The sequence below is a fragment of the Engystomops pustulosus genome, chromosome 1 (genome assembly GCF_040894005.1).
Source record: "Engystomops pustulosus chromosome 1, aEngPut4.maternal, whole genome shotgun sequence".
NCBI classification, from domain to species: domain Eukaryota; kingdom Metazoa; phylum Chordata; class Amphibia; order Anura; family Leptodactylidae; genus Engystomops; species Engystomops pustulosus.
Genome location: NC_092411.1, coordinates 92,200,692 through 92,224,059, shown reverse-complemented (window position 1 = coordinate 92,224,059; position 23,368 = coordinate 92,200,692). Strand labels below are relative to the sequence as shown.

General features: G+C 41.4%; 1 protein-coding gene across 1 annotated transcript in view; it reads right to left on the bottom strand.

Annotated features, from left to right (window-relative positions):
• Positions 1-5,195: 5,195 nt before the first annotated feature.
• Positions 5,196-23,368, bottom strand: part of GLTP (glycolipid transfer protein) — a 28,156-nt gene continuing 9,983 nt past the window's right edge. Inside the window, exons 2-5 of the mRNA XM_072147279.1 lie at positions 14,848-14,906; positions 11,510-11,643; positions 10,302-10,452; positions 5,196-8,371 (exon numbers count right to left, since the gene is read on the bottom strand). Of these exons, the coding sequence (XP_072003380.1) occupies positions 8,189-8,371; positions 10,302-10,452; positions 11,510-11,643; positions 14,848-14,906 (527 nt within the window). The 3' untranslated portion in view covers positions 5,196-8,188. The remainder of the gene's footprint in view (positions 8,372-10,301; positions 10,453-11,509; positions 11,644-14,847; positions 14,907-23,368) is intronic.

The following is a 23,368-nucleotide window of genomic DNA, read 5'->3' as shown; positions in this document are numbered from 1 at the left end:
CCCAGGCAAATTGGTGGCCGAACAGCAAATTGAAGCCCCCGGCTTCATGATTGGCTATGATTATTGGTTTCCTTTCTATAATCCACTTTTCTGTAAAATAAAGACAGAAGGTGCCTCATGTGTTTACAGCAGTGTACTTCACCCAGAAGTGTAGAGGAAGCGAATGTCCTCACTCTGCTACAATCACCCGACCATAGCGGGACTTACGTACAGCTGCAAGCTTGCTCATGTCGCCCATAGGCCGGCAGTTGGCGCACGGAGTGATACGGTGATGCACGGCTCAGACATTTCTCCTCTCCATGGTGTCAAAGGTATGCCCGCCCAGCTACAGCCTGGTGTATGTTCATGTGAACGTAGCCTGAGGGTGCGGTCACACATTGCAGTTAAAACTGCATCACAATCAGCTTTGAGGTGGTTTTAGGTGCAGTTTTGTCAATTGAACAGGTGAATGACATTTGTGGAGCAGGTTTCCCCTTCAAAATCAAATTCACCCGTTCAGTTCATGTCTTTCACCTAAGGGTGCGGTCACACGTCACGTTTACTGCATGCGTTTAAAAACGCATTGCTACAACTGAAGGGAGATTTGCCTAATTAAACAGCTGTTAACACCAGCGTTTACCGTGATGTTAACACATGCGTTAACATTTGCATTTTGTAAATGCAAGTGTTAACAGCTGTGTAATTAGGCAAATCTCCCTTCAGCTGTAGCAATGCATTTTTAAACGCATGCAGTAAACGTGACGTGTGACCACACCCTAAAACCACCTCAAAGCGGACTGCGATGCAGTTTTAACTGCAACGTGTGAACGCACCCTCAGGGTGCAGTCCCTGTTAACAGCTGTTAGATTTGTCTAATTAATCTCCAACTGGTACAATGTGTTTTGAGACGCATGCATTAGAAGCGCAATGTGACTGCAGTCTAAATGGATCTGGTCATGTCCCTACATGTCTACTTCTGTTAGACCACAGACAAAAACTATTGTGTTGTGAGACTATGCTCACATCACTGTATTTTTTTAAATGGTTGCTGACTAATCCCAAGCCTGCAATAGTTTTTTTTAGGGCAGATGTAGTCGTACATCATAGTTATTCAAGTGAATTTGTATAATATAGATATTCAATAATAGTGTGCTGGGCCAAAAGAAAGGAGAATGTTCCTATTTTATTCTATGCTGTTGCCTATAGAAATTAATAACTCAGTGTGTATAATTTTATTGTACTCATGTGTGGCCAATATAATACTTTTCATAGTGCCACATGAGTTATTGGGGATATATATAGTTGCATATAGTGCAGTAGGATTGGCTTTGTTGTGACCAATTTGGCGCTTGTAGAAAACTTTGAATTACAATTCAGCCTGGTGACTTGTATTGTGTTGCAATCTAGCATAGAGAATAAATAGTAGCATGTTACAGCCATTACTGAGTGGCATACTATACTGCAGGGATGCACAACCCGTGGCTGGCGGCCTGGCAAAGACAAATGAGCGTTTCCACCAGTGATGGAAGGTGTTATTGGTGCAGGGGGCCAGGTCCTCCTCTTCACCGCTAGATCCTGTATGCACCGGCATCAGGACCCAAAGAAAGAGGAGCCTGGAGTAGCCCACCTCACTGTTCCCAAGTCCACTACTGGTCCTGATGCCATCTTCTCCTAAATATGCTCTATTGGATTCTGGTCTGGCAAATGGGCAGGCCAATCCATGACACCAATGCAGGAACTGCTGCCACACTATAGCCACATCAAGCCTAGCGTTATCATTCATCTTTAGGCACCTGAATGTGGCCTAACAATGGGCCTGAGGATCTCATCCAGGTAGGATACCTCAGGGTAGCACAAGGAGGGCTGTGAGGGATAGGGGTTAATTTGGCTGACAGTTTCTCTTTAAGGACTCTGGCGTGTAACCCATCTATTCCAGGAGCCTTTTACACATTTATTTTATTAAACTTAGATTGGATCATGTCTACATTCAGCCAGTCTAGTATATTACAGGATACATCGCCTGCACTGGCACCACCCACATCAGAGGTTCTTTCTTCTATTGTGTAAATGGGGCTAAAAAAAAACATTTTAATTCATAAGTGGTGATTAATTTTACAGAAGCGTGATTGATTAGGAGTTACATTGGGGGAGATGTATCAATCTGTCTACACCAGAAAACTAGAGCAATTTGCAACTGCACACCATGCGACATATCATTATTTAAGGTTTTAGACCACACACATTATGAAGTCTGCCGCCTTTATACTTGGGGCTGGCTGACTATACTAGTGGGCATGAACGGACTATATTCTTGGAGTTGGGGCTGACCGGCTATAAACCCAGAGACTGCGGCTGCTGGCTATATACTGGAGGACATCTGGCTATATAGTAGAGAGCATGGGCTATACTGGATGGAGGCTGTGACCAATGCATTTTCCGCCTTCAGCTTATGTTTTGTACATTATTTTTTTTCCAAATCACATTCACTTTAATGCTACTGTATTATTTTTCTATTATTATTTTCCTCATGAAAAGACAGACAAAAAGAACACAGCACAACGGTCAAAATATAGTCTTTTAATTTACATTTTTAAATAGTTATTTTAAAAACAAGATATTTGGTCGAAATTATTAGCTGTAAGGGACATGTTTGAACAATACACTGACAATTGGGAAAATGTGACAAAAGGGGAGAAAATCTCTCATTAAATGGATATTTCCATTTCAGTACTGGATATTGTTTGAATAATGAAAAGTTATGTGATTTTCCAATATACTTTCTATATCAATTCCTCATGGTTAACTAGATATCTTCTTGCTGTCATTCTATAGAAAGCTATGTTACTTCCAGTTGTTAGAAATCTGACCATGGTCACACAGGTGCACGGCTCATTATATCACAGAGTAATCAGAGCTGTGTGATATAACGAGCCGAGCACCTGTGTGACTATGGTCAGATTTGTCTATTGGAAGTATATTTGACAACTTTATTATTTTTCATTGTACAAATAATAACATTCATTTCCCGAAATGGGAAAACCCCTTTAAGGCTTCTACTTTTTAGAGCCTCTGGTTTTAAATGACTTTATTTTGTAGACATCTAGCAGGTTTCATTGTGAGCAGCTTTACATGGTTACAAATACACACAGCAACTTACAAAACAAAATGTTACATTAAAGGGTGTTGAAAAGCGTTACTCTTAAAGGAAACCTACCACTTGTAGTGGCAGGTTTCCGATGGCAATACCGGGCACCAGCTCAGGGTGAGCTGGTGCCGGAGCTTATTTTAGTTAGTGTTTTAACCGCGGTATTGCGGTTTAAAACACTTTTTAAACTTTATAGCCGGCGCAGGCAGGTACGCGCTCGGCGCTTACCGTGCACGCGGCTACATAGGAAGTGAATGAGAGCCGCGTGCACGGTAAGCGCCGAGCGCGTACCTGCCTGCACCGGCTATAACGTTTAAAAAGTGTTTTAAACCGCTATACCGCGGTTTAAAACACTAACTAAAATAAGCTCCGGCACCAGCTCACCCTGAGCTGGTGCCCGGTATTGCCATCGGAAACCTGCCACTACAAGTGGTAGGTTTCCTTTAAGACAGAAATTACTTACAATAACATTTTAACAAATTAGAGTTGATTTAGATAATTTTATATTGAAATATTTACATTTAAATATATTAATATATAACAATCAAGTGAGGGTGACAAGTAAATTATTGCACAGTAGAAGGTATATTGTCAGTATTACTACAGGGTCTATGGTCAGGATTCTTGTGTCAACCTCATAGAATAGTGACCCTGTTGACCTGTCACTGTCACCAGTCCAGGCTAGCAGCAAGCATATGAGCTGACATTCACTGTTAAAATACTGAAAAATAATAGACCTTACTGCTTTCCGTGATTCATGCCAATTCACAAATTTTAATATAGGGTCATGAGAATATACAAACGAGAGCCTAAACTGATAACCCAAATAGATCACTGGTCATCAAAGGGTGACAACATGTATGTGGGTACATTTTTCCACAGTCTAGTTTAATAAGTTCCAATTAACTACAAGGTCACTTTCTTTAGAGGTAGTTTTGGATACGTATGCCACATCCAGGATTGGTTAAAGGAGCTTTCCCCCAAACCAACTGTGGCGCTCGCCAATTTCCGTCATCTCCATAGAGATGAATGGAGCAGAACTGTCATGTGCGGCAGTCTGCTCCATTAATTTCCGGGAGTGATAAGGGGTCTGAGTGAGGTACCCGAGACCCCCATCGAACCCTTCGTTCTCGTGATCTGTGAGGGTCTCATCACCGAGACCCTCACCAATCAGCAAGTTAAACCCTATCCTGTGAATAGGGCCTAACCCCTTTAAGCATGGCACCCTTTTTTCAGAAACAGTGCCCCACCTTACCATTGGTTGTATATGGTATAATTTTGTAGCACTGTTCTTGTAGAGGGAAAAACCCCTACTGAACAACCCCTTTAAGGACACTCCTTTTATTGAACACAGCAAATAATTTTTAACACACATCAGTATGACACATTGTTATATATGGAAACAACTAGGTCAAACAGCCTTACCTGAGGCAGCTACACCCTTAAAGTACATGCCTTCTCTTCATCATGTAGCTGCATTTTAGAAACTACTAGTAGTTCAGGCAAATAGTTTAAAAGGGTGCGTATATGAATGGGAACTGATCCCACCAATTGAATAACTGTCCTCCAATAGCAAACAATAAACAGCTGGATTTCACTGTGCCCGATCCTTTGTAAAATAAGCATAGCCAAAAGCATCTAGCAGAGCCCATAGCATTTCCTCCAAGTCAATAAACGTACCCCCTTCACCGATCTGAGCATTCATGTTTAAGGTTGACAAATTATCGGAACTACATTGGTAACAAATTTACATACTTAAAATATTTCACGCAAATAGAAGGAAAAAAGGATGGAATATAAAGCACTCCATGGGTAGTGACATTTTAAGGAATATAAGGCACTGAAAGGTTTCAGACTTTAATCGAAGGTCATTCGCAGAATGTTAAATTGCTAGGTGGAAACCTCAACCTAAACCATACCCCGAGCTTGATTTCCAATATGTTAAAAACACACATTTGGTTGCAATGAAGGTAATGGGGAAAGAAAAAAAAAAAAAAAATCGCCAGAGAAACTGTATACTGTACAAATATCCACCAAAAGCTCAGAAAACATAAGATACCAAAGGAACCAATGACTTCGCAGTTTACATTTTATTTGTGCTGCAATGTAATTGATGAATATGTGTAAAACCATTTGCTCATAACTTCCAATCTGGTCCACAGTGCAGCAAAGTAGCGCATGTTTGAGGAGTAACACATAACACAAGAGATTCTTTAAATGTTACAAAATTTCCTTCTCATTTACATGGCTATGCTATGAGGTCCTGTTACATTGCTTCTTCTGGTACAATCCTAGCCAAATGGAAGCGGTTAAATTGACCAAAATGTTCGGACATTCTTTCATCATGTTCATGCTGTCCTCTATGCAGCTCATGAATGCTAAAGGACACATAGCTATATAATAACATAACACTGAAGTCATTTCTGCACACTGCCAGAAGTGTGCACAGATTCCTAGCAATCAATTATACTCATTTGAGGCAATAATTGCAAGTTTTCCAAAGAAATCCAGTGACATGTATAAGTTAAAGGGTTATTCCCATCTAAGCATTCACATTTATTTTAATTAATATGCCATATACATACATTTATCCCATTGCAGGTTATTAAAAAAAAATTCCTGTGTCAAGATAATTTTCCATAAATGTGGCCATGTTGCCCCTTAGAAACTAAATAGAAGTCCTTGGATACGACCAGCTCAGCTCTCGTAGCAGCAGCCAGACAAGCTTTATTGAGTCCTATCTTACAGAAATGGGAAATACAGTAACTTCTGGCCATTTTGTTTCTTAGCACAAATCTTTCCACCCGAGGTGGTCATATCCAAAGACAACAATCTCACTTCTAAACAACTGTATGACTACATTTATGGGAAATCTTCACAAAGGAACATCCTGGGTTCAGGTCCCACCCAGGTCAACATCTACAAATAGTTTGTATGTTCTATCAGTATTTGTTTGGGTTTCCTCCCATACGCACCGGTAGGATGATTACATTGTGCACCCTCGGGGACAGGGACTGATTTGGCAAGCTCTGCGTAATCTGTAGGCGCTATATAAATAAAGAAATTATTATTTTGTTTAATAACTTCCAATTGGAGAATTGTATGTATATGCAGATGAATTAAATGAAATGTGAAAGCCCAGATGAGAATTCCCCTTTAAGCAACATTTTCATATACAACTGGCATATAAATCAAAACTGTGTAAATGATACTGTCTTTGTCTTGTTGCCTAGAGCAGCCAATCATGGTGCAGGTTTTCTTATCATAGTTCCAAAAAAAATGATAGGTGCATTCTGATTGGTTGCTCGGACTAATAAAGGGCATTATGTCTTGCACACTTTTGGTAAAAAGGGTCCTATAATTAGTGTTTCTCTACAGAATGCTTGGAGTCAATGAGTGAAAGCATTGTTGCTTACAGCAAGGATCTGCAAACCGGTCATGATCATATATGTGTACAGTTCATTACTAAAGAGAACACCGAACAAGCTATATACTTGTGTACACTGCATACTGTTAAAGGTCCATAGACAATTCATGGTTTCATCCACTTGTAGTAAGCAAAGACCTAGAAAATGGCAGATTTAGCATAAAATATATTATTCATTATTCAAGAATTAATATTCATTTACAAAAAAGGGGAACTCCTTTAATCAACAGATTCTATCTCCAAAAATGAAAGAAACAACCTAGTTCTACTTCTGAAGGCTAAACAAAATAATGATAGAACATCCTTTTTTCTGTAATTCCTCCTAGAAATGTATAAATAACCTGACAACTAAGCGTTACCACTTCCATTAACTAAATCTCTACACAGCCTAGTAATGGCAGCACTGTTTGGAAAGTAACAAAGGAAATAACACCAAATTGTCAATATATTCATATATTTCCAGGTGGAGTAACAGAATTCTTCAAAGATCAACTAACACTGATCTAAGAGCTTAGAACATCACTCCATTAAACACTGTCACATTATATGAAGAATTCTGGGCCCTCAAACCACAATGAGGAATAGCATCAGATGACCAGGTTAGATCTGTCAGTGACATCACCTAAATCTTAAATGTACCATATATCAGCAAGGACAGAAGAGAAATAGCTTGGTAATTTGGTTTCTTTGAAATGGAAATTGACAATCAACAGGTATTGTAGATATTGGTAGGGTATTCATTGAACATGCTAAGATATTGGACACAACCAATGTGGTCATGCTTTTTGCTGACCACTGCACAGCTGTGCCATTAAAAGAGGATTCAAAATGTTTTTAAAAATATGGTTAGTAAGAAGATAGCCCTAAAAACAAATACTTATTGACCAGCTAAAAGGGCCCCATGTGGTTATGTGCCAGTGATTGACTGACTGTCCATGTTAAAGGGTTTGTCCACTTTCAGCAAATATTTCATATGGTTTGTGTAAGGAAAAGGTATACTTTCCGTATAAATTCCTCGCTATTTTCCAGATCTCTGCTTGCTGTCATGCTATAGAGTGCTTCATTGTTTACTTCAAGTGGATAAATATCGATCTATGGTCTTGTCATGGACAGCAGGTGCAGGAGCAGTTAGTATCATATGCCTCATGCACCTGCATGTCCATCACAAGACCACGGACATATTTCTATTCTAACTTTTCATTACACAAACAATAGCAATTCTTTGCTGAAAGTGGACAACCCCCTTCAAAAGTGGACAGGTTGTCATGTTGTTCATGTTTTTTGGAATGACACAAAATTCACAGACGCAATCATACCGCATGCTGCAAAATGTCACCATCACAGCAACCTGGTGGGCCATATTATAGTCAGTAGGATCAGTCAGGCTGGGTCCATGTCAGTCACAGAAAAAAATCAGAATACCTAATTTACAGATATCTGATCAATGTAAAATGTTGGGTGGGAATCTAATTTATAGGCTGTATAGTTATGATAGGTCAATTTAGTATAAACATTATGTTGATATATGGAAATTCAAAGTATCCAAGAAAGTCTCCTGAAGTCAGAATAAAAGAGGTCATGTCCTGAGTTGTAGCCAAAAGCAGTAAGTGTGTTATGTCTGTAAGATTAGGATGTAGTTAGGCTTTGTAATCCAGCTCTGCATTCATCTTGTTGTACATTATATATATAGATTCAATCGTGGCGGTGTAGTTAACCAGGAACTGACGGATTTTCTCTATGCACTCTTCTTCTTTCACGTTTTGTCCTTTGGAAAGGGCCTTGAGGAAGTCATCTTTATAAGGAGCAGCACATAGTGCAGCCTGAGCAACAAAAAACAAAATGTCACTGAATGAAAAAATAGAGACCTTCCCAACACATTCCCCAAGGCCAGAACAAAAACTGAATTGTAGAACAAAGTTGAGAATTAACCGCTTCTGTAATATTATGCAAAACCCAAATGATTATCTGTAAAACAGAATACTAAACACAGATTTTTCAGGGAAATGACTACAGAAGGTACTCACAAAAGTCCAACCAAATCATTGGGATTAAAATATTGAGACAGATTTTACTAATACTGCTTATGCTTTAGACAGTGTAAACTTAGACATTATAGTTTCATAAATGTTTATAGCACCTTGAGGTGGACAAAAAATGTGGCACACTGCAAGCACCAAACTCCACCCAACCCTCTCAAGTCAAGGAACTAAAGGGGTTGTGTGAGACTAACCAAAAATAGTGAGGTGGCCAGGACTGCATAAAAATAATAAATGTGTACCCTCGCTGTGGTCTCTCTGTACCATGCCCCTGTTGGTTTACAGGGGCAAGGAAGCTTCGCTCTTCCAGCTTCCGGCCCACCCACCCGACACCAACGTGGAGACATGGTGAGAGGTGGACGTGCCTGGCCGGCAGGAAGCTTCCTGCCCCTGTAATCAAACTGGGGCATAGCACAGAGAGACCACAGCACGGGACATCCCAGGCAACCACACTATTTTTGGTTAGTCTCGGACAACCACTTTAAGGGAACCTGGTTTGTTCAGTAAAATTGCCAGCCTAGATGCTGAGTAACAGCTCTCTTCTAAAGTTCAGCATTTATTATCCCACTAAAGCTAAGCTGTGATTGGTTTCCATGGGCAACTACAGCAATTTTACCTCAGACACTTCTGATTATTCTCCCCAAAATAGTCATGTTTTCAGAGAACTGTTGTATAACAAAGTATAATCTGTTGTGCTTTGGTATAAAGCCAAACTAAGACAGAAGGCAAAATGGACACCCCGCCATTTATGGCGGGACCTTTACTAATAAATATGACACAGCAGCCATCCTACAATATCTTTAAAGGATAGTCTAGGTTTCCTTCAATACTTTGATTGAGGCTTATTAACGGATTTAGTTTCATTTTTGCCAAAAGAAGAGGAGATAGACAAGATATGTCCGCATTAGCCAGGACCCAGAACGGTTTTGGACCTATACAGGAAAACACTGAAGGGTATTTCATGTACTATTTCCCCTCTCCGGTTTACTAGCAGTACTTGTCGATGTAACAGGAATAAGGCATTTGTGAAAACAAAGTGTATAAACATCCTGCTAAGGACATCAGATATGCTCATGGTAGACGGCTATTACTTACGTATTTGTTCTGCTTTCATGTACCCAAACCAGTTTTTATTACAATCTAAAAGAGCTACATTGTGGAAAAATAAAGTATAAAGTATGCAAATGAGCCGGTGGTGCTCACTCCGAGGGCTGATAAGTTATTCCCGCCCTTGTCTTTTCATTTTAGCCAAATGGCGCCCAAATATTGATCAGACTGCCTGTGTCGTCAACAGGCAGTCTGCAAGTCTCAAACATGTGCGCCAAGACTCTCCTTTCACAGCGGCACCGCTATAGAGCTGGCAGCAAGCAAGGAAATTCTCTGCAGGATTTGCAGACGGCTGGCTGACGTCACCGGAAGTCTGATCGATATTCCCCCCCCTACCACTCCCCCAACCCCCCCTAAAATTAAAATACATGGTGCGTGAATAATCAGCCCGCATAGGAGCTCACCAGAGTGCCTCTGGATCATTGCATATTTTATAAAACTCATTCTCCACAATGCAGCTGTTGTAGAATGTTGTAAAAATTGCTTTGGGTACATGAAATTGGAACAAATAGATAATTTATAGGAGTCTACCATCAGTATATCTAACGGTAGATGACTATTAAACTTGTCTTTAGTAATAAATATACATTAGTGTAAGGATACTTACCTGGAATAATTTCTGTACCACCCAGCCATGGTATTTTTTCAGTGCTATCTCATAAGCCTTAGTTATGTTGACCTTAATGTGGTTTGGGTTTTGTTCGTCCCTTTCACCATCAGAAATGCTTTGTAATAATACCTGTATAAACTTTAGACCTCTGTAAAACAGTAAAGTAAGATTTATTAGCTTTGATTTTGTAGTGTTCAATAAAGATATTTTTGATGGAGTTAATAAAATTAATGATCCACAGCAGAGTGCCCCCCGCAGTGTAGTCTAGTGTCCGCGGCAGAGTGTGGGCTGGCACGGTGGCTTAGTGGTTAGCATTACAGCCTTGCAGCGCTGAGGACCAGGGTCAACATCTGTAAAGAGTTTGTGTTCTCTCTGTGTTTGCGTGGGTTTCCTCCCACACTCCAAAACATAATGGTAGGTCGATTAGATTGTGAGCCCCATTGGGGACAGGGACCGATTTGGCAATCTCTGTGTAGCGCTGAGTCATCTGTGTGCGGTATATAATTAAAGGAATTATTATTATAAACTTTTAAAATGATGCTAATGAGCCAGAAAGCCTATGGGGGCGTTATCAGAATTCCTCCGGGCTTTTACATTCTGAAGTTCTGAGGGAGCTAGGGGTTCTCTTGGCGAGACTGAGACATACAGCAGCAGTGCAACAACAACCTATGAATCCAGAACAAAGAGATCTTCTTCAACACGTCTATAGCCTCTTTGGCTCATTAGCAGAATTTTCAAAGTTGATTTCTGAAGGAAGGACGCTATAGATAACAATTATAAGTAGATTTACCACAGTCACAGTGCCTGGGTCTACAAGTAAGTGTCCCCAGTTAATCGTGCTTAATTTTGATAGTAGATTTCCTTTAAGGCCACTGTATATAAAGCAGGAGCTATACGAGGTTCATATGCATGCTACCACAACAAATGCTTGGACTGAATACATTAGTAAAATTCTTGTAACGTCAGGAATCTTTCAGCCCTCTGTTAAGGGAACAAGATCTGCATGATTTGTAAAGCGCTACGGAATATGATGGCGCTATATAAGATTATTATTATTATTATCAGCTAAATGCAGTAATTCTCCCATTTGTTTTAAAGAAGCCCAGAATATTTCAAAAACTCTTTTCTATGTGTTCACTTACAAAAAATATACATGTATATTCGGAACAAATATGATTTATAGCAAACAGTTGTCCACATCTTACCTTTTTAACCACATCAAAGCTAGAGTTGCACCGACCTTTGGCCACTGAGGTCCATGCATTTCCTTTTCTCCTTCCAAAATTTGCTGCAATGTTTTGAACTTGGTGGGGTTTGTTTCATAAACATTACGAATTTTCTAACAAAAAACAAAACTTCCTTTTATATCATAATTACTAAAGCAGACGTAATTTACATCAATAAACGAAGGGAATATTCTGATCATAAGTCGTGATGGCGGCTCACTGGTATATGCCATGACTTCATCCTTTGCACTTATAGCTACACAGTGATCACATCTCCACTTACATGGGTTGTTTGAGGAATTACTTGTGTAAAAATAAAAAATAAGTTAGTGTTAAACGCCCATTTTCTTCACCTATTTTTATGAACGCCGTCATAAAATAGAAACCATAACAAATTGTACAAAAGCCAACACATTTTTTGCATAGGGCACTTAAATATTTATTTGCACATTTAGTAAACTTTTGGTTTACAACTGTAAACGGCAAGACACCATCTTCTTAATACAAAGGTAAGTTAAGAGAAGAAAGTTTTGATGGAAGTTTTTATATGCAATTAATAAAATGTTGTAACCTTTTTAACCCCTTCTTAGTAAGTCACATGTCAGTTACTGGAGTATGGAGAGGGCTCACAGGCTGAGCAAACTCCATACTTCAGTAACTGACGTATGACGTGTCATATCTGTGAATGATGTATGAAGAGGGTGAGCACTCGTCATACAGATGTGAGGTTTGGCGTTAACCCTTTGATTGCCGCCGGTGGCTGTCAAAGTCTGGCGCATGCGCCGCCATTTTGTCTTGGGGAGCAGCTTTCGGTTGCCATGACAGCCACCAGTGTATGTACACTAATGCCAGAAGCTTCACTTACAAAATGGAGGAACTCTTAATGTTGGAGCGCAAATATGATATAGTGGGTATCAACGAGACATGGTTGGACAGTAGCTATTACTGGGTGGTTAATATACATGGTTATAGACTTTTTAGAAATGATCGTATAAATCAGGGGTCGGGAACCTATGGCTCGCGAGCCAGATATGGCTCTTTTGATGGCCGCATCTGGCTCGCAGCCGGGGCTCCTATCCAGGGGCTTAACTACAGCCGCAGCAACTGCTAATATGCCTGCCAAGACCAGGCTGTTGTGTCCCCGGCTGTAGTTATGCCCCTGGATGTATTCTGCAGAGCAGCGCAGGGTCCGCGGGGTTAATTCAGGGGCGGCGCCTCTCTCTCCTTCCCTGCAGCAGTCTCCTCCGTGTGTGAGAGGGAGGGGAGGAGACTGTCTGCCTGCAGCCAATCCCGGGGCTGGATGTAGCAGCGCGGGAGATTCAGACAGAGGAGACCAGAGAGCTGCACACTCCGGAGATATGAAGGAGAAGGAGTCCAAGGAGAAGGAGTCAGCAGCCAGGGATCAGCCAGAGATAAGTGCTCCCTCCCCCCCAGTGTCTCCTCACACTCTGCCTTAACCCCTTAGTGTCCTGTGTGCAGCTATGAAGCTCTCCTGAGAGCTTCATACCTGCATCATCCTCACATATCTTCCCCCACCACTGCATTTCTACATTAATGTGAGGTTATGCAGCAGCTTAGACACATGTTGGCGTCTGTATAGGGATGTTCTGCATTGGTTGGCGTCTGTATGGGGATGTTCTGCAGCGGTTGGCGTCTGTATAGGGATGTTCTGCATTGGTTGGCGTCTGTATAGGGATGTTCTGCATTGGTTGGCGTCTGTATAAGGATGTTCTGCATTGGTTGGCATCTGTATAAGGATGTTCTGCAGCGGTTGGCGTCTGTATAGGGATGTTCTGCATTGGTTGGCATCTGTATAAGGATGTTCTGCATTGGTTGGCGTCTGTATAGGGATGTTCTGCATTGGTTGGCATCTGTATAGGGATGTTCTGCATTGGTTGGCGTCTGTATAGGGATGTTCTGCATTGGTTGGCGTCTGTATAGGGATGTTCTGCAGCGGTTGGCGTCTGTATAGGGATGTTCTGCATTGGTTGGCGTCTGTATAGGGATGTTCTGCATTGGTTGGCATCTGTATAAGGATGTTCTGCATTGGTTGGCGTCTGTATAGGGATGTTCTGCATTGGTTGGCGTCTGTATAGGGATGTTCTGCATTGGTTGGCGTCTGTATAAGGATGTTCTGCAGCGGTTGGCGTCTGTATAGGGATGTTGTGCATTGGTTGGCGTCTGTATAGGGATGTTCTGCAGCGGTTGGCGTCTGTATAAGGATGTTCTGCAGCGGTTGGCGTCTGTATAGGGATGTTCTGCATTGGTTGGCGTCTGTATAGGGATGTTCTGCATTGGTTGGCGTCTGTATGGGGATGTTCTGCAGCGGTTGGCTAATGTATGGGGATGTTCTGCAGCGGTTGGCGTCTGTATGGGGATGTTCTGCAGCGGTTGGCGTCTGTATAGGGATGTTCTGCATTGGTTGGCGTCTGTATAGGGATGTTCTGCATTGGTTGGCGTCTGTATAAGGATGTTCTGCAGCGGTTGGCGTCTGTATAGGGATGTTCTGCATTGGTTGGCGTCTGTATAGGGATGTTCTGCATTGGTTGGCGTCTGTATGGGGATGTTCTGCAGCGGTTGGCTAATGTATGGGGATGTTCTGCAGCGGTTGGCGTCTGTATGGGGATGTTCTGCAGCGGTTGGCGTCTGTATTGGAACAAGCTCGAATGTAAATTATCTATTTTTTATTTTACAGGGAATTACAATTGTTTTGGTCCAGTGGAAGCTTAGTACGGGGGGGGGGGGGGGAGGAACACTCCTTGCTGTACTAATGACTGCTGGAGCCATTGTTCTGTCAGTGTCCCTTTAAGCATATTGTACGGCTCTCGCAGAATTATATTTTAAAATATATGGCGCTTATGGCTCTCTCAGCCAAAAAGGTTCCTGACCCCTGGTATAAATGAAAAAAGGGGGAGGGGTTTGTTTATATGTCTGTCCTGCAACATCTTAATCAATGCAGAGTGGTGGCTTCATAAACAGATAGGAACTTTGGTTTGGGGTTGGGGGGTGCTTGATGTGCCTGACAGGTTCCATTTAATCAGGTGTTACAAGTGGTGGAAACAACTGGGGACTAAGCCATATATTCCCATGATCTTCGCAGACAGTTTCAGGCCTCGGTAGTGTCATATTATTGACTGTTGAGGACAATAATTGGCTACAAACAAGAGGATGATCACTGGAGCAAAGTGAACAGAGATCAGTGTTGGACTGGCAGATAAAGTGTATTCTTACATTTTCCTTTATTGGAGCAATTTTTTTGCTCAACCCAGAAAACCCTTATCAAAATAATAATTATTATGAAAGAGAAAAAAAGTTACCGTTATGTTGCCAGTAATATCAGCCTTGATGGGAGAGAATATAGTGGATCCAAGGCAGTCTGAAAAGACAAATTACATCACATTATTTTTATATCATGTAAAGACATTCTAAAATGAATTTCTTTAGGACACCTATTTTTTACCTGGTACAATAAATAAATAAATATATATCTAATATATAAAGCTGAGTGTATGTGTATGTCAGCTAAAGGAATCTGCACGGTCACATTTACAATCACCAAATTTTGCAGTCTCTCTGTTACTCTGGGAATGTCATAGACTAGGTTTTGAGCCAAACTTTTTACCCCGCACTTTCCAAAATACACTTCTTAAACCACCACATACAGAAGCCATTGTCTGCTGCTGTGGCAGTTAGATGGGTTGCTATTTTGCCACATGTCATTAACGTGAGCTCTGAACTTTGATTGGTTACTATAAGCAATGCGTATAAGGCAGCTTATGTGTGAGCTAATATGGATACAGAGATAGAGGGAGATTTATCAGAAAGGTCTTAGGTAAAATTGTGCCAGTTGCCCATGGAAACCAGAGATGATCTGTAATTTTATAAACAGCTGTGGGAAAATGAAACTTGAGCTCTGTTAAATCTTCACATTGACAAAGTCAGAGATGGACAGTCAGAGAGACACAGAAAACGAGAATAAGAGACAGACAGAAGCAGTCAATGACAAAAGGAGACAGAGACACCGACAGTCAGAGTCAGAGGCAGTCAATGACAGAAACAAAAAGACACTCAGACAGAAACTATAGTACACTAAATTACCAAATCCTGAGGTCCTTTTGTAAATAGGGGTCTGTAAGTTGGGTGTGGTACTCTTAAGTAGGGGAATGCCCAAATTACAGACGACTAGTTATAAACAGACCTCAGGATTTCGTAATTTAGTGTACTATAGCCCCTTGGCTATAATGATCAACTGTAGAAGTTTTATTGTTAATCCAGTTTCTTATGAAAGCCAAACATTTTTAAAATCCAATTGTCACAGAGACAAAAATACATTTCTGGCTGGGGTTACAGTTATAAAATATACAGTTCCGAATTACAAACAAATTCAACAAACCTACGTAAGCATTAAGAGAGCTTCACCAAAAGTCACAGTGGGCAGAGATGTCCGTCATTAACTAGGGTTCGTCTGTAAGTCGGGTGTCCTTAAGTAGGAGACCGCCTGTATATAAAATATTTTTCTAAAAGCTATTTGATATTTAAACTTTTTAGGCAACGAAAAGTCAGCTGATTAGCGGCGCTCGGCAATTTCCGTCAGCTCCATACAGATTAAAAGAACAGAATGGTCATGTGCGGCCATCTGTTCCATTAGTCTGACGGCGCGACAAGGGATCCCCTACTGATCAGCAAGTTAGGCCCTAACTTTTGTTTATGGGAAAACCCCTTTAAGATGTGTGAGAGGCAAGGGGTCTCATGGAGGGTCCTGGGTTACATGGAATGTAGTTTCTACATACAAAAATTACACCCCCCCCCCCCCCCCAACTCACTCCGGGGGTGAAAATACAATACATTTTTTCAGTTGATTACAGTGCCTTATGTCATTAGAATTACTTGAATCTATGTAATCAGCAATATAAAAATGGTGGGTTTTGAGTCGGGAATTGAGAAATGTCGAGGGGGATACGGTAGGATTAGGATTCTCTCATTTCTAGTTTCCTGCCATATACTTCCCCCAGGTGGTCTGCAGTTACTGGGAAAGATATGTGCCCTCAACCTCCATGGAATAAGAAGACTGCCTGGTAAAGGGGGCTTCATTCAGAAGTCTGCTCTCCTAGTTACGACCCTGGTTAAGTTAACCCCATCCCACTCCCAAGTGGTAGGGGAAGGAGGCTGAGTTTGGCATCATCGAGTAGATTTTTGAAAAATATTTCACAGATATATCTTTCGTTTTTTTGATCCAATGTGCATTTCATTAGCTATCCCACCATCCCAACTATTTTGTTACATCCTGTATATATATATATATAATTGCATTTTTTCTTCTTTTTTTTTTTTACAAAGCCTGCTATGTATGTGGCAGTTTGGCTGTCTAAAAAGGGAAAACTGAATATCTACCTATTACCATCTTGTAATAGTAACTTTGCCCTTCGTAAATAATTAAGATCAATAATGCATATATGCCTTTTTGAGCAAGTCAGCCAAAGGGGTCAACCAGTGTGACCTACAGGATAGAGCACAGTTATGAATGTAGCACCAATGCACATGCATTACTAGCCCTCTAATTATTGCTATGGGGCTGCTGGAGATTGTTCAAGTATAGAGTTGCCAGGATGACTGTGTTGGTCATGCACGTGCACTGGCATTTCATTCAACCCACACATTCAAAGAGACTTTCAGGCTCTGTGCTCCTGAGCAATCCGACACTTTTCTCTAATGCAAAGGACATGGGTTAAGTGTCTTTGGTGGGGCAACCCCGCGAGTAGTGCGACCTGCAGAGGCAAATGTCAGAAAGAAAAGTTTGCTCAGAGCTCGTTTCACCATCCAGTGGTTTCTAGGCTTCCAACCCTTGTCCGTTTTCACACCCCTAATCTTTACCATGTTATTTGAGAATGAAAGCTTTGACGTCCTACAACAGTGGAAAAATACCTAGTGGGTCGAGTCACAAAGTGCAGCCGTCGGCATCTGAATAAATAATGAGACGAATCCTAATTTCTGCAGCTTCGGGTCAGAATGGAATGGCCTACTGTATCAAATTTATTTAATTATTTTCGTGGCGTCTGTAACAAAAGATAGTTACTTGATCAGGCATCTCCACAAAGAGCGAGGTTGATGGGCATCAAGTAACCTGCTTGCTTGACTTGCTTATCTCAGCCTGATAATCTGTACCTCACAGACACTTGATGCACATGTAATCGCTTTGTGTCATCGGTTAACCTGTTACACAAGAGCATCCATAAGCTACAGCGATAAACACATTGCTTCAGCTAGAAATCTGTTCTGTCAATTCCGAGCCAGGGAATTGTACAGTTATAGAGTCATTATTTTATCAGTTAATTTATTTTTTTTAAATTCTAAGAATTTTTGTTTAATAAAAATAATAATAATTTCTTTATTTATACAGCGCATTGTTTTCGCTCTTTTTTTTTCCTGCACGAAAAGGACAACCAGTAGATGTATTAGCCTACAACAACAACAATCCAGTTAAGGCCACAAGTCATATACACAAGTATTGGTTAGGCAATGATTCAGTAATTACCAGGTAATTAGGCAGCTATAAAGGAATGTTGGTTTATGGGTAAAAATATGGGCTATGTAACCATAGGGACTACTTTTTGTGGCAAGAGGCACAAGTATGTGTTTGTTAGGCCAATATCCTTCAAAGGATTTGGGGGGCGATTTCCAATTGCATGTTTAATTTGTGTCTGTGGAGCGCTGCAAAATAGTATGGCGCCGCTATATACAGATTTATTATTACTATAAATCTTACAAATTAAAAAAAAAAAAAAAAAAAAAAAAAATAGGGAATGCAACTTATAGTTTCTTGTTGAAGTGGCCAAAAACATATTTTTTTTAATATACCGTATATACTCAATTATAAGCCGACCCACCTAATTTTACCACAAAAACCTGGTAAAACCTATATTTTTTTTACTCGAGTATAAGCCGAGTTTGGGTTTTCAGCACTCGAGTATAAAACTAGGTTTATACTCGAGTATATATGGTATATATATATGTGCATTTAAAAGTCAGAGAAATGTATCTGGAAAGGAGTACATGGTTTATAGATGAGGATCTCCAGACACTCGAGCACTTGCAGAACTTAGTGTAAGTGAGACAACTGTATTGAAACAGGACTTGAGAGATCAGCTGGTGACAGGCACAGGTTAACTTTTAGAGTGAAACCTTTGCATTTAAATGCATTTAGAGAACATAGAACAAAGGCGGGAAACATTATAAAGAAATACATGTAAGAGGGTAGTGATTAAATATACTATATTCTAAGAGGACCTGTCAGCCCCCCAAAATACCCCCACCAAATATGCCCCCCTGATCCTGTCCCCAGCCCCTTTATATTTATTCCATTTTTATTAAAATTTATGTTTACAAAGTTTGTTTTAACTGATCCGTCCTCTTACCAAATAAGAGGTCAGATCCTTGTATTCTGCCCGCTGGCAGTCGGCAGTATTTAGGAGGGGGCCAGCCGACCCCCCCCCCCCCCCCCATGCCCTTATCAGTCGGAGACCTGTAAGCGCATATATTGCGCAATTACTGCTGGCTCTCTGCGATGTGGCGCACTGACAGCACCATCCGCGCCGAACTGACAGCGGCTGCGTCGCGCTGTGCTTGTTCACAGTGCCGGTTGAATGTTCGGCAGGTGCTGCGAATAAACGCAGCGCGGCCGGTGCTGTCTTTGCACCACATTGCAGAGAGACGGCAGCGATTGTGCAATATATGCACTGCTGACGGCTATTCTTACAAGTCCCCGACTGATAGGGGCGTGGAGTGGGTGTGGCGGCCGGCCCCCTCATGAATGCGACCGACTGCCAGGGGAAAGGATACGAGCATCGGACCTCTTATTTGGTAAGAGGTCGGATCAGTTAAAACCAACTTTGCAAAATAACTTTATATTTATTCTATTTTTATTAAAATTTATGCAAAGGGCTGGGGACAGGATTAGGGAGGACATATTTGGTGGGGGCATTTTTTTTTTTTGGGAGGAGGGGGGGGGGGTGACAGGTCCTCTTTAAACAAAATGATATAGGCTTCAAGGCTAATCCAAGGTCAGATTTATATAACTGTGGATGGTGAATGTTATAAGGGTGGTTGGAAACCATACTACATGCCATCTAAAATATATTGCTACCTAATGTAAACATAATAATAATAATAATAATAATAATTTTAAAAAAAGACAGTAGGCAACCCAAATAATAGGCAATAGAGCAAGGGAGGTCTATTGCAATAATCTGAAAGTGTATTTATTCTGATATAACATGAGAAAACAAAGACTTAGGGGTTGAGGAAAATAGGCATATAGCAAAATTACATGTGATGTACATACTGTATGCAACCTGTGCACAAGAATGTAGGTGAGCCAAGGGAATGACGTCTACCGGCTTCCTCCTCACGCTGACTAAGGCTACTGGCAAAACTTACAAAAATAGATAATGTAGGGTAGATGTATTTGTTTAGTACACCATCAAGCTCTGCCACGTAACCAAACACTGGCTCAGGTAGGCGCTGCCATGGCCAATGTTTGTTAAATTGGGCGGTTTTTGCCGAGTCATGATGGTTGGTAATCAGGGAACAATTTTTTTTTTTTATGTACATTGTTTTACACATTACAATATACTAACTTGACTAAATCAAGTAACAAACAAGTTGAGGTGACCCTTATTGCTGTACTGATTAATATGTTAGGCTATATTCACACTGCCGTTGCCCGCCCGTACCGTACCGTGCAACGGCAGTGCACAGGGAGAGGAGGTGAGCGCAGCTCACCCCCGCCCCTCTCCATAGAGATACATGGCGCACGCCGCCGTATTACGGGAAAAGATAGGACATGTCCTAGCTTTTTCCCAGGTACGGAGCGGTACGGTGCCGCACGTGTGCTGCACCGTACCGCTCCCGTAGGGCGCCGTGCGCCCATTGTCGTCAATGGAGGACGTAAATCGGCTGTATATACGTCCTCCATACGGTAGTGTGAATGTAGCCTTAGTTAGTGGAATATATTTTTACAATGAAACACCTTTGTAGCAATATATTTACAGGGGACATGTCACCACATTTTTCACAAATACAGGTAGTCACAGGTTCCAAAATGCTCTATTAACAAAATGCCACCCTTCTTTTAGATAAAGATTTTTACCTCACAGCCCCATAAAATCAACTTTCTTCTCTTACCACGCATACAGCTGCAAGTAAGAGGGGATGAGGGCTCCTCACCTCCGAGACCTCCACTGATCAGCAAATCAGGATAAGGCCCAACTTGTTTTGTGGGAAATCCTGTTTAATATTCCATACCATTTACTGGGAAGCAGGAAAAAGAATTCCAAATGCAGTGAAACATATTTGCGCCCTTTCTTTTGAGCTCTGTATTTGCAGCATTCAATGGGGGTCATTTACTAAAGGCCCGATTTGCGTTTCCCGACGTGTTACCCGAATATTTCCGATTTGCGCCGATTGTACCTGAATTGCCCCGGGTTTTTGGCGCACGCGATCGGAATTTGGCGCATCGGCGCCGCTATGCACGCGACGGAAATCGGGGGGCGTGGCCGAACGAAAACCCGACGTATTCGGAAAAACCGCCGCACTTAAAAAAAAATTGTGTCGCGAAAATTTCACTCACCTTCACTAGGTATAGGCCGGTGTATTTCGAGGCATTCCAGCGGACTTCAGCGCAGCAGCGCCACTTGGTGGACGTCGGAGGAACTGCTTTGATGAATCCCGGCCGGACCCGAATCCAGTGCAGAGAACGCGCCGCTGGATCGCGAAAGGACCGGGTAAGTAAATCTGCCCCAATGTGTGCTCCAAATGCCAAATTCCATTTATTCTTTGGGTCGGTTTGATCACAAAGATACCAAATTTATATAGGTTTCATTATGTAGGGAATTCATTATATTATTATATGCAGGGAAGAGGGGGGCGGTGCAGGCGGATATATACACTGGGGCAGGGTCTGGCAGGCTATATACACTGGGGCAGGGTCTGGCAGGCTATATACACTGGGGCAGAGTCTGGCAGGCTATATACACTGGGGCAGGGTCTGGCAGGCTATATACACTGGGGAGGCTGTGACCAATGCATTTCCCACCCTCAGCTTATACTCCAGTCAATAGGTTTTTCCTTTTTTTTTTTTGTGGTAATATTAGGGGCCTCGGCTTATACTCGAGTACATACGGTATATATGCGCATATGGCATGAATTAGGATTATATATATTAAATATATAGTGAACAAGCTTCGAGCTAGGATATATCAAGGTAAATACTTGTGAGAAAAATTTCGGACAAAAACTTTTTAAATAAACAAAAATAATTGCTTGCCAAACTGTTTCCAAACAACCATCATCCATAGTTTAGAGATATTTTTGTTAGTAATTACTGGTGACACCTTAGAGCTACGTTGAACACTATAATTATCTACCAATGTTTACAATATGTGAACTTTCCCGGATTCTAGTCTGTACCACAATATTCATAGCACAGAATTAAATGTTGCCTCAAGTTCATACCCAACGGTTGGGTGGTTTTGAGAATAAACATACCATAATATGTGGCTGGAGTCCATGGAGCTTTTATGTGAGCCGAGCGCAGGAGGCTAATCAACTGGAAGGTGAGCTGAATGCTGGATTTTACGTCTTTTTCGTATTCAGATACCAATAACTGGTATAGCAGCTGTGTAAAGCATCGTTTTTTTGGCGGGACGAGGAATTTTCAGTGCTACCATTTCAGGGACTATACGTCCTTTGGAACACTTTTAATAACAATGTCCGAAAAGTGGTGTTTCGGACATTTAAGCAGTATTTTCTGGGGCTCACTGTCGGAAAGAAGGATCTTTAAATTTTGATATAGAAATGTTTGGATGTTATTTACTGTATTTTTAAACTCTCTAGGCCTAGGGTACTCCAAAACCTAAGGGGTTTGATCCTTCCTACCATATCCTGAAATACAGTTGTATTTTGCGCTAGATCTTTAACACACTTTGCTGAATGACTGTTACGTCATGATGCGTTAAGAGGTTAAAGCATACAAATTTGCAAATCAAAAGAGCAGATAATAGTAAATTCAATATACCGTATATGCCGGCGTATAAGACGACTGGGCGTATAAGACGACCCCCAACTTCTGCCCTAAAAATATAGAATTTGGTATATACTCACTGTATAAGACTACCCCTCTCCCAAATAAAAAAAAGTCTGCTTAAAACTTTGCAAAACAAACAAGAGAGCAAGTGCCTGGTGATCATAACTGTAAGCTGCGATATTAATGAAGATCCGACATGCTTCTGTAAGTGCCGCCTGTGACCCCCAGCTCTGTGACGCCAACCGCTGTGACAGGGCGGCTGCATTAGCATACAGCGCGCCACCCTGTCAGCACGTACTAAGCCTCTTCTAATGACTGTGAGAGGCGGACTGCCGCGCATGCGCGGCGGTCCCAGGAAGCGGCTCTCTACACGCTGACGGGGAAAAAAAAACACCTCACACAGTGCGGCCCCCGTATATCCGGCGTATAAGACGACCCCCCACTGTAGCCATTATTTTAAGGGGTTAAAAAGTAGTCTTATACGCCAGTATATACAGTACTCCAATAAAGGAATATGTTTGCATCTTATTCTTTTCCCTGCCTTCAAGCAGTGTCTGTATATCAGCTCCATCTCACCTTACACAAACAGTTGATCAGTCAAGAACCCAACAACTTTTTAGGAAATCTACCAAATAAAGCATGATAAACCAGGGACACTTATTAATCGTTTTCCATGGTCTCTTTCCTTCTAAAGTCAAATTTTAAAATTAGGTTAATGAGCCAGAAGATCTCTGGGGGACGTTACCAGCTTCGCAGAC